The 12820-nt window shown below is 47.6% G+C and overlaps 1 protein-coding gene across 1 annotated transcript in view; it reads left to right on the top strand.

Moving 5' to 3' along the window:
* The first annotated feature begins 2731 nt into the window (after positions 1-2731).
* Positions 2732-12820, top strand: part of ubac2 (UBA domain containing 2) — a 48080-nt gene continuing 37991 nt past the window's right edge. The window contains exons 1-3 of the mRNA XM_018745865.2: positions 2732-2970; positions 11230-11357; positions 11807-11926. Of these exons, the coding sequence (XP_018601381.2) occupies positions 2940-2970; positions 11230-11357; positions 11807-11926 (279 nt within the window). The 5' untranslated portion in view covers positions 2732-2939. The remainder of the gene's footprint in view (positions 2971-11229; positions 11358-11806; positions 11927-12820) is intronic.

Below are 12820 nucleotides of genomic sequence, written 5' to 3' on the forward strand. Positions count from 1 at the left end.
AAACCATTCACACAATACGGGCAAATTAGCATCGCCAGTTCACCTGAATTTCATGTGCTGCAATGTGGGAGGAAACCAGAGCACCTGGATCAAACCTACACAGACTCCACATGGACCGAGCCAGATTCCAGCGTACTATACATAGTAACTGATCGCGTCCCATCCAGGGTGCAGCACCAGCCTTGGGCCCTCGGGCTGTGTGTGTAAGTGAATCAGTGTGAGCAATTGTCCTGCGATGGAGCAATGTCCCATCCGGGGTGTAACATGTCTCCTTCCCTGTGCTTCCAGGATAGGCCCCAGACCACCGTGACCCTGCAACAGACAAGCAGTTATTGGTAGTCGGTGCACGGTGTGTATAAACGCAGGTCCTCAGCGGTCCGTGATCCGTTCCACGCTCTCTCCCAACAGAACGTTTATTGTCCTGTTCCCGGAATTGTCCCTGAACGCAAAAGCCGAGCAGAATGGCAAAGCAAGAGATTTTATGTCTGCGGCAAAAACCCGTACGACGGCACAACGTCTCGCCGTGTGGTCCCTAACCGAGAAAGACCCCCCTGAGACCGTGATAAAACTCGGCAATGGAGTCCATAAATCCCGGCCACCGCGCGTCGGAAACCTCTGCGCATCACCTGGGCCATTTTCCTGCGAGGAGAAAAGAGAAAGGAGCACAGGAGCCATCAAATCATCCTTTCGGCAAGCAGCTTCCCTGCGAGCCACGCGCAACATTTTCACGAGACAAGCGCTCGTCTAACAGCGAGGGGGCGTCACACTTACATGTTCCTCGCAGGTGAGCTCTGCAGTGGCACCCAACGTGTCCAGCAGGGAGCGCTGTTGCTTACATGCCCTGCACTTCTTCTTCACCTTCCCTCCATCTTCTCATCTTCCTCTCTGCTCTTGTAGGCCTTTCGCTTCCACGCGCAGCTCGGACCGTCTGTTCCCATCTGCTGAGGGTTGCCGCGGCAATGTGCTTTCGCACCCAGCTTGCATCTCACCTCCCTCAGTCACACTTTGTGTGCCTGCCCCACTCCCACCCCCTAGGGTCTCGAACCCAGAGTCTTGACCCAATGGTGTAATGAAGAACAAGGAAGGATGGTTGGAGTGGAACACAGCTCCATGGCTCCACCTGGAGGACCTGGACATCATTACATGCAGTTTGTTTCACACAACCTTTGCGCTCCGTCATCCTGCGAGAACCTTCGATCAAGAACAATGTCCTGTCTTGGCCAGGTGCATCCTGGGCAGATGATGGGTTGATGACGGGTGGATGATGGGTGGATGATGAGGGACTGCTGGGCAAATGATGGACAGATGATGGACAGATGATCTGTAGATCTCAAGTAGATGCCAAGTGATGCTGGCTGTAAACCAGGTAGACGCTGGGTGGAAGGTGGGTGGATGATGGGTGGATGATGGGTGGATGATGGACCGAGGACAGGTGGAGGATGGGTGAATGCCCTGTGGATGTCAAGTGCAAGCCGGGTAGATGCTGGATAGATAATGAGTGGATGATGGGTCGATGATGGGAGAATGATGGGTGGATGATGATTAGATGATGAGTGGATGATGGGTGCATGATGGGTACATGATGGTTAGATGATTACTAGATGATGGGTGGTATGATGATTAGAAGATGGGTGGATGATGGGTACATGAAGAGTGGATGAAGGGTGGATGACGGATGGACGCCAAGGGGAGCTGCTATTTGTGAAGTATGAAGTGGAGAGAAAAGGTTACATTTCCAACCTCCTGGACACAGTTTAAAAAAGAACATAAAAAGTATTGAAAGTATGTAAACATTATGAACATCTATTGGTAGATTGATAGCGCCACCATGTGGTGAGAAAGAACATTTTTATCATGAATGAACGAATGAACGAGTGTTAATTTGATATTTGATGATTCTGTCTACAGTAACTAACGGTGTCCACACACCTGGAAATTTTCAGGGGAGAAATTCAGGGTAAGTTCCCTGATCAAGGAGACTACAGGCAGGAGAGAATGGGACTTGAACCAATGACTTTCAGGTTAAAATATGAAAACACTATTTTATGTTATGTATTTTATGATTTATAAGGGAGGCACGGTGGTGCAGCGAGGTGCGCTGCAGCATCACAACGTCTGGGTGGTGCGAGAGGACGTGGGTTCGACTCCCGCTCACTCCATGTGGAGTTTGCCTGTTATTGCAGTGTCTGAATGGGGTTTTTTTGGTGCTCCGGTTTCCTCCCAGAGTATAAAATTTCCCTCTGTGTGTGTGTGTATGTGGCAACCTCCCGATGGACTGGCGTCCCGTCCAATGTATAACCTGTTCCCTCCCCCAGGATTGCGCGCAATGCTTCCGGGATAGGCTCCGGTCCACCGCGACCCTGCTGAGAACAAGGAGGTTATTGAAACTGAATATATACAGGAGTATATATATAAAACATATAAGATTAAGTAAGACAGGAAACCATATTCAGACTCACGTAACATTCAGTTGTTCCTACAAATTTGATGTAAACATATCGTATTAAAAAAATCATAAAACGAAAAAAAGTTATATATTTTTGCCGAGGTAAGTCTGCGTCAGTGTGCTGATTTACAAAAAGGAATATTAAGTTAAATTATTCCGTCTGCGAATATAAATGTTTGCTTTCCCATTTTATTGCATGTATGCAACTAAATAGACCAGTACAGTACAGTGCAGTACAGTATAGTACTGCACCTGGTTTTCCCCTTCGCCCAGACCAATCTACGCCGAATTTCCGAAACGCGCTAGTGAAGTTTGGACCTCTTCGTTTTCCGTCCACGCTTCCCTTTTACCTCTTCACCCTCATTGAATTTTTTTTTCTACTTTAACTTTTATTTTAAGTTTTGTTCTTGTTTGCCGGTGCTTTTGCGAGGTCTGCCTGTGACGGACTGACCTGCGCGCCTCTGCTCTTCCGTGAAGGTGTTTTCCGCGCGACATGTTCACGAGCACCGGATCCCGGGGACTCTGTGAGTTTATTCCATGTGCTGAGACATTGTTCCTGCTCACTGTCACTGTCACTGTCACTGGTAACATTGTTACCGTTCACCGTCATTGTTACGCTGTTACTGCTCTCTGTCACTGATACATTCTTACTGATCACTGCCAGTGGTTGCATTGTCTCTGATCATTGTTACAATGTATGTTAGTTACATTGACTGATCACTCACTGATCATTCTCTCTGATCATTACTGAAACATTCTGACTGATCACTCCAACTTCATTGTTACTGATCACTGTCACTGATGGTGTTACTGATTATTCTCTTTCATCATTATACTGAAACATTCTGACTGATCGCTCCCGCTTATTACATTGTTGCCGATCTTTGTTACATTGTTACTGATCGCTGTCACTGGTGGTGTTTCTGATCATTCTCTCTGGTCATTATTACTGATACATTCTTACTGATCACCCCCCCCTTATTATTGTCGCTGATCATTGATCACTGCCACTGATGGTGTTGCTCATTATTCTCTTTCATCATTATTACAGGAACATTCTTACTGATCACTCGCACTTATTAAATTGTTGCCCATCTTCGTTACATTGTTACTGATCATTGTCTGTGTTGTTACACAGTTGCTGATGACTGTCACCAGTAGCGGTTCTGGTCAAAGTCTTTGATCATTATTACTGAAACATTCTTACCGATCGATCACTCCCACGTATGATATTGTTGCTGATCATTGTTATCGATCATTGTTGCTGTCATATTGTTTCTATCACCAACGCTGATCATTGCTGCTCATAATTGTCAGTGTGACATTGTTGCTGATTAGGCTTGTTGATCACTGCTGCATTTCTGTCATCTTTCCTTTACTGCCTTCACATTGTTCCAGTGACAGCTTTCCACGCCATGCATTTCCACATCATGATGATTGTGTGACTTTGTTCCAAATGCTGTTTTATTGCTCCTGAAACCTGTGGAGGGGGGCGTAGTGGCGCAGTGGGTTTGACTGGGTCCTGCTCTGTGGTGGGTCTGGGGTTCGAGTCCCGCTTGGGGTGCCTTGCGACGGACTGGCGTCCCCTCCTGGGTGTGTCCCCTCCGGCCTTATGCCCTGTGTTGCCGGGTTAGGCTCTGGGTCCCCGCGACCCCGTATGGGACAAGCAGTTTCAGACAATGTGTGTGTGTGTGTGTGTGTGTGTGTGTGTGTGTGTGTGTGTGTGTGAAACCTGTCAGTTCTCACTCTCACTCATCACTGCTGCTAGACACTCCTGCTTATCGTTCTCAGTGATCAGTGTTGCGCTTCCTCCCGTCTGTCATTCGTTTCATCTGCTTTGTTGAGGTGACAAAGTTCAACATGATTAAATCCAGTATCACAATGAGTTTATTCCATTAGCCGTCATGTTGCCAGACTGTTTGCACTCCCCACTGTTCTGATCGCCATCGCGGATTGTTTTTGTTCGCGGTTGTTGCCAAGCGTTGCTGTTTATCTCTACAACTGATCACTGTTGTTGATTATTTTCACTGATCTATCATTTTGTCTCCTCTGTGAAAGTATGTAGTTTAGATGTTCATAACACAAGAAGTCAACTTGGTAATGAGTCTGTACCCTGTGGATGCTGTGTTTTCCAGCTGATTTATACCTTGACCATGTATCTTCATCTTTATATGTTGAATTTATTAGAATTAAACATCTGAAAATATCTAGGGGATCTTTTTCTGTTTTTGGATGATTACACTAATTCTAAAACCTGTTTTTATTTTTTTTTCCTGTTTGTGCCCGAGATCAAGAGTTAACTGGAAGTTAATTCAGTTCGCCACATGTGTCACAAGAACACATGGGGAATTTTCTGTTTATTTTTGCTCTCTGCGCCAAGTGTGTGTTGGTTAACCGCATGGCCTCATGTGTCCAGGGGGTTGTCCAGTCAACAACGTAGAAGATATAGCTACTCCCTTTAGACCCATAGGTCTCAGGTTCGATTCCCACCTCCGACTGTAGTGCCCTTGTGCAAGGTACTTACCCTGAATTGCTGCAGTAAAATTACCCAGTTGTATAAATGGGTAAATAATAGTAAATACCTTAACATTGTAAGTCCCATTGGAGAAAAGAATCAGTTACATACATGAATAAATGTGTGAATAACCTGCAATCGCATTTTGTTGCCATGATTAAAGTTCTCAAAAATGTGTTGTGGCCCAGCATCATAGAGTTCAGTGTCTGTAGGAGTATGGAAGGATTTACTCCCTTTTTACGCTACCATTTTATTCATGAAGCGCTTTTCTCCAAAGTGCAGTACAATTCCTAGTAAAATGCATTTAGGAAAAAAAACAGCTTTAGATACAGACATACAATTGACCAAGTGCAGTCAGTTTGTTCTATGGCACTCATCACATGTGGCTGCATGTAGAATTGATAGGACATATAAAGATGGTCCTGACAGAGGGTGTGATTCAAGTTTATAGAGCTGTTAGAGATCAGGAGAGAAATGGGTCCAAAAGAGATGGGTTTTGAGACTCTTCTTGAATGCTGGGAAGGATTCAGCAGCTCTGAGGGTCAGAAGGAGCTCATTCTATCATTAGAGTCAAAACTGAGATCTACAGACTTTTCGTTTTGGGCCTTTCGTAAGCAGGACCACCAAGAGGCCGGAGGTGGAGGAGCCTTGCAGTCTTGTTGGGGTGCAGAGCATCATCAGATTCTGTAGGTATCAGGGTGCAGATCCTTTGACCATCTTGTAAGCCATAACCAGAAAGTGAACTGGATGTGGGCAGTTTGGCAGGTCAGATGCAAACCATGTTGCAGCATTGATCATATGTGTTTAACAAACTGAGAAGTGCTTCATCTCAGCATTCATAAAGTTGAATTCATGGTTCAGATTTTTTTTTTTTTTTCCCTATTTATAGTCCTGCATGACAGTATGTGAACCATACAGGGATGGTCATTCTTGTATAAAATCTAAATGTTAAATCTTAAAATACATAAAATGAATAAATGATTGATTTACACCCTTGATTCTGCCTACATACTCGTTTTATCCAAAGCCACTTGGGCTTCACTTATTTTTGCACCTGCACTATTACCGTGTTTCTGCTACGCATGATTTCCTCTAAAGCATCATATGGAATTGGTCATCACACACCTATTATGGCATGTGAGAAAGACTGATTGTCATTAAATAACGTGGTAAAACTAAGAGACATGAGGGATTCACATACTTTCAAGCAGCACTGTATGTGTTTTGCAGGCATTTTAGATATGGAGCCATTGGCACGGTTTACATTTATTCACTTAGCAGACGCTTTTGTCCAAAGCAACTTACTAGGGGTACTATGCAGTGTTACTAGCCCACACACCTTATTCACCAGGGTGATTTACACTGCTAGGTACACTACTTACACTGGGTCACGCATCCATACATCAGTGGAAGACACACACTCTCTCTGTCACTCACACACTATGGGGAACCGGAACAGCATGTCTTTGGACTGTGGGAGGAAACCAGAGCACCCAGAGGAAACCCACACAGACACGGGGAGAACATGCAAACTCCACACAGACTGGGATCGAACCCACATCCTCTCGTTCCACCCAGGTGCTGTGAGACAGCAGCACTACTCGCTGTGCCGCGGTTGACGGTTTCATCGCAGTAGCTGGATCATGTAGACGCAACATAGGTTCGTGGTCACATGTTTATGTTTATCACCTCTCAGAAAACAAACTGTTGTCATTTCTTGCTATTTAAGGCAACTGTCATGTGCACCAGGCTCTCGTTTCCTGTCTGGACTGATGTACAGAATAGCGACACCAAACGATGGCCTGTCAGTTAGTAACAGAACCTTTTTCTTTATCTTCCTGGTACCTCAAGTTCTTTTTGTGCAGAAGAGTCCGTTGGCAAAGGAGACGGGAGCGAGAGGTCGGCTCGCTGAGCCTCGAAGGGCCGGACGCCCGTTCGGATCTTGACAACACGGGGTCTCTCATGAGGGCTTCTGAGGCAGGGGCTGAAGGAGGCGTAGTGTTGCGTCCCATGCTGTGGTTTCAGTTAGTCATGGGTTTCCCCTGTGCCGCTTGCAAGCGTGGTGATGTAGCATCGGTCTACACGCATGTTCAACTGCACCGCCTCTGTGGAACTTGTGCAGCACCTTCACACTGGCTGTGATGGAACAGTTAATGTCATAATTTATAGCATTTAAAAATACACAGCTGGCGCTAATTTATGGGGCAGAGTAGCAGTAATAGCTGCTGCCTTTGGACCCCAAAGATCACAGGTTCAAATCCCACCTCCGGCTGCAGTACCCTTGAGCAAGGTACTTACCGTAAATTGCTGTAGTAAATTTACCCAGCTGTATAAATGGGTAAATAATGTTAAGTAGATTAACATTATAAATCCCGTTGGAGAAAAGCATCAGATAAATGAATGTGTAAATATTCTTTTGTCAAAATCCCACTCCTGACGTAGTACCCTTCACCAAGCTACTTCCCCAGAAGTGATACAGTAATATCTCGCTGTAAAAACTGGTAAATCATTCAGTAAATTAATACAGAAACCTAGTATTTTAAATGGACAAAGTAATGAATGGATGAATGTAATAAAACAAAGTGTTCAGCCTGATCTTTGACACAACGGTCTCAAACGTCATTGCCTTTACAATTCCTTCCAAGTATCCGTACAAAGAGCGTGCTGGGAGACATCGCCAAAGAGAAAATTCACAAGCAATCAACAAGATGTGTGTGTGTGTGTGTGTGTGTGTGTGTGTGTGTGTGTGTGTAGATATATATATTATTATATATAATATATATATATATATATATATATATATATATATAGTACAGTGCAAAAGTTTTAGGCATTTGGTTGGAAAAAAAAAGCTGTAAAGTGAAAATGCTTCCAAAAATAATGAACTAATAAATTAATAAACTAATGAATTAATAAACTTCTTACAAAGCTTAGTAACCATCCATCGTCAAGAGCTGCCTGTCCCGAGCGGGGTCGCGGCGGGTTTGGCCAGGTCCCGCTCTCTGGCGGGTCTGGGGGTCAAGTCTTGCTTAGGGTGCCTTGCGATGGAGTGGCGTCCCGTCCTGGGTGTGTCCCCTCCCCCTCAAGCCTTGTGCCCTGTGTTGCCGGGTTAGGCTCCGATTCGCCGCGACCCCGCTCGGGACAAGCAATCTCAGACAGTGTATGTGTGTGTGTCCTTCCTTTTTTTAATGACATACAAAACACACACACACACACTTTCAGAACCGCTTGTCCCTTACGGGGTCACGGGGAACCGGAGCCTACCCGGCAACACAGGGCGTAAGGCCGGAGGGGGAAGGGGACACACCCAGGACGGGACGCCAGTCCGCCGCAAGGCACCCCAAGCGGGACTCGAACCCCAGACCCACCGGAGAGCAGGACTGCGGTCCAACCCACTGCGCCACCGCACCCCCACTCACATACAAAACTCTTACTGTAATACTGTAACTTTTTGCAAAAAGAATGCTTGGAAATATAAAACATGCTCTTTCCCATTGACACTAATGCAGAAGACATTAAATAACTGTCTAAATCAAATATTTTTGTGAAACAGATCTAAGTGCCTAAGACTTCTGCACAGTACTGTACATACATATATGTATCGTGCTATAAGAGAGGGGATATGAATATTCCGAAGCGGGAAATCGCCGAAATACAGTACCGGTGACGGGTGCTCGGTGAATGCAAAGGGCGAGTGCTGAGACAGTTTGTACGAGACCGCTTGCAGGTGGCACTACAGACAGATATGAAGAGCTGGGGGGGTCCGAGGGACAGCACCTTCGGCAGGATAACAGCAGTCCCGTGTCGTGCACAACACGATTCCATCAGACAGAAGACAAAACACCTGCTCCGTCGTTATTTTTCGCTCGCTCTGCGACAGGTAAACACAAACAGGTGCTGGGAGGATAGGGGCGAAGGGATCAGAAAGAGGGCAGAGCACAAGTCTAGTACGAAGTAGCGTGTGGTGGTGGCAGAGATGCAGGTGAGGACTGAGATGAGGATTGGGAATGACAGGGAATGTCGGGAGAAACGAAGCATTTGCTGCTCGGAGGTCTTGAACAAAACACCATGTATTTTTACCTGGTCTCTCAGGGCTTCTATCACAGGGCCAGGTACTGGGCTCGGGGGAGGTGGGTTTTGAAGTTTTCTAAGTAGGGGTTTAGTTGGATCTACGGTGGTGATTGCAGGGGCGGCGCAGCGTATTTTCCCAACCTTGTCAGGGTGAGTCGTCCATAAATGGCTCAGCACTGAAAGGAGCTCCTCTAGGGGTCATCTGAAGGAAGGCAGATGTTACGGGAACGTGTTCCAAGGTAGGAGCGTAGGTCTGCCATGTGGTGAAGGGGAATTGAAACCCATCTGAAGGTCCGGTTTCACGATAGTCGTGATGCGCAGCAGGTCCGAAGTCTTTAGGCTCATAACCAGCTGATGCCTGCGGGGTTATGTGAGGAGAACTGTGCTGGGGACAGAGGAGTGATAGCGGAGTGTCGGTGAGAGAGACTCCGGGTGTCAGGCCATCCAGTGGAGAAGGTTAGGGCCATTTCCATCAGCTCTGTTTCTTCGTCCAAGTGTGGGTCTGCACGTGGGTCTGACAAGCGGAAGGAAGATTTTCAGGAGGACAAGATGGGCGTATGGAGGGTTGGGGACAGGCACATCGGCCTGTGGTACGGATAGTTTAACCGGGGACGGACGCACCCGGCAGGTTGTTGCTGCGCACCGAAGACACGGTGTCTACCAGGAAGGATAGCACCCCAACGCCCACCCTGAGGGAAGCGCAGGGCTCGGAGGACGGAGAAGAGGTTAACTGTGGGGTCATTAGCATGGAGAAGTCAGATGTCTCTGGGGCCCCATCCTAGTCCCAACCATTTGGTCCAAATGGGTTATTCCTGGTATATGGAAGGGGTTGTTGTTGGGGAGGCTGGTAAGGTGCTGTATTCCCTTGTGGCACCGCTGACCCTTCCAGATTTTGTGGGCACTGAACTTCCCAGTGTCCTGGTTTGCCAGATAGACAACGGACTCCTCCTTCCCCAGTTCCGCTTGATGCCCTCCTTCGCCCTCGGACACGATTCTGCCTTCCGCCCCGACCAACCTGCTGCCGAAAAACTTGTAACTCTGCATTCCTCAATTGGTGCTGTGGACTGAGGTTCCTGGTTTCGCCGGCGCCACGCAAATGGGCTGCGGTTCCTACTACGGCTGTCAGATTGGAACCATCTTCTTGTGCCTTGTCGCAACCTTTATGGTGTTTCCTTCCTTCTTAAGCTACCTTTGACTGTAAGCCTTTTATAAGCAGATGCTCTGGTAGCTCCTGAGCTGAAAGACTGTCTGATTTTATCCCCGAGTGTCGGTCAAACGCGTCTCGCAGCCTTTCCTGGAGCTCAGTAGGGTCTTCACCTGCCCTCCGTTTGCACCCATTAACCTTTGACAGATCTGTAACTCATGGGACTATGGTAACTACCGCATCAACTGGTTTGTCCTTATCTACCTTCACCTGGTCTGTTCCTGGGTGGCCAGTCAGCTTTTTCTTTCCACCTTCTCTCCAGTGCTTTGGGGAGAAGGGCTTCAAGGAGCTGATTGGTGTCCTCCCAGGTAGGTTTTTGACTCCTAAAGCTACCCTTAACCGCCTTTGAAATTTCTCCGGATCCTTCCGGATATCCCCACACTAGATCGCTATGTCCCTCAGGTCTGCTGGGGTCCACGGTCTGTATACCAGAACCGGAGTTCCATCAGGACCAAGGAATTCTCGCTGCCGATGCTGTCTTACTGTTCCACTCAATCTTTCGGTAGGATCAGGGGATGGGTGTCTGCGCCTGGACTACCGTGTGCGGCGGGCAGGATTCTTGTGATGGAATGGTGCCGAAAAGGACGGCAAGGCGACCGTGAGCTCAGCTGGTTGTGTGAAACCATAGAAACGGCCGCAGTGATGGCTCTCATCGGTCAGTTGGAGTCGCGGGTGGCGAGCAGCTGTTGGACCAGTATGAACCTGTGCATATACGTACAGTTTCTTCCCGAGGCCCCTGGGGCCACTTGGGTCACTAGTTTGGCCCCAAAGACTCACTGGACTTACTGGACACAGTACGTATAGTACTGTGCAGTCCAGTGCGTCCAGTCCATTAATGTGGGACAGTAGCGGAGGGGGGGCAGGTGAAATGTCTCCTGCATTGGCTCCTCTAGCATGTTCTCTGCAGGGGGTAAAAAGCAGCAAGGTGTGTGAACTTCAAGGCTCCCTGTCCCCCTCCTCGCTGAAGGGGTGCTCTTTGTCCCCACGGTGCAGACAAAGCTCCCCTGTCCAAAGGCCTGCTGCTCGTCCCCGGTGTCCTGGCCTGCTTGCTGACCCTGGGCTTCCCGCAGTACCAGGAGCTCTTCTCCTACAACCTGCAGGCGGTGCGGCACGACTTCCAGGTGAGAGAGACAGGGGACCGGGGGGAGACCAGGGGAGACAAAGTGGACTGGAAGGAGAGATCAGAGGAGAGAGAAAGGGGACTGAGAAGAGAGAAAACAGAACCAGGGGATGGAACGGAGAGAGCGGGGGACAGACGGGACTGGAAGGAGTGATCAGGTGAGAGAAATGGGTTACTGAGGGGAGACCAGGGGGGAGAGAGAGGGGACCGAAAGGAGAGATCAGGAGAGAGACAGGACTGGAAGGAGAGATGATGAGAGAGTGATGTGTCCAGTGCAGAGACCCTGGTGAGAGTCTCCTGCAGATGGTGCTTAAATTAAGTTATGACATCAATGCATGGTTCCTGTGTTCTTGCCTCTCTCTCTGGCTGCCTCTTCTACTCTCTCTGGAGAGTCTCTCTACTGGTCTCGCTGTCCCTCTTTAACCGCTGCTCTCTTTGGACGTCCTCCAGCTCTGGAGACTCGTCTGCGGGAGGCTGGTCTGCCTGGACCTGAGGGACACCTTCTGCAGCAGCCTCCTCATCTACAATTTCCGCGTCTTCGAGCGCCGTTACGGCAGCCGTAAATTCGCTGTGAGTGACCCCGCCCCCAGCTCGTACACCAAAGTGTGTGTGTGTGCGTGCGTGCGTGCATGCGAAGCACTGAAGACCCCCCACGGAGCTAGGTAGCCTCTCAGCACCAAGTGAAAGTAAAAGAGCCGTGTCTTACAAAGTGTGATGGAGTTATTATTTATTCATCATTTTCTCATTTGAAATCATTTGCTTTTCTCCAGAGTCACTTACAGTGTTTATCCACTAAGGTACTTACACTGATTTACCCATTTATACAGCTGGGTACTTCTTACTGTACCAGTTCAGACCTTGAACCTGCGTCTTTTGATGGCAAGGCACTAACCACTTCACCACCTATTGTCCTGGAGGTTATTTTAAATTAAGAAGATGACAGCACTGTGCTCATTTAACTGTGTCCAGAGGAATAAAACTTGACTAGAATGCAGAGATAAAGTGACAGATAATATCTCCATGTGGATGGCGTTGCAAATTGCCATATTATGGATGTGCAGCTGTGCAATGCCACTTTATACTTGCAATGACATTTAAGACAAATATTAGCATTTATTAATATTAATAGAATCTTTTCAAGTAATATTTACCATTTTAAACATTTCACTGGGTCAAAGTTTCAAAGTGCACCACATTAAAATAGCACTCGGGTACCTATCTCAGGCAAGGGCGAGCAATGCATGCAGCAGTTTATCACATTTATTAATTCGTCTGACACTTTTCTGCAAAGTGACTTACCCTGATTTACCCGTTTACACAACTGGGTCATTTTTACAAGAGCAATTTCAGGTTAAGACCATGTTGGGGGGTATTAGAGCGGGAGGTGGGATTCAAACACGCAACCTTTTAGTCCAATGGTAGCAGCTCTAAGCACTACGCTACCTGCTGCCCAAGGTCCTTGTT

This window comes from Scleropages formosus, chromosome 12 (genome assembly GCF_900964775.1).
Source record: "Scleropages formosus chromosome 12, fSclFor1.1, whole genome shotgun sequence".
Classification (NCBI taxonomy): Eukaryota; Metazoa; Chordata; class Actinopteri; order Osteoglossiformes; family Osteoglossidae; genus Scleropages; species Scleropages formosus.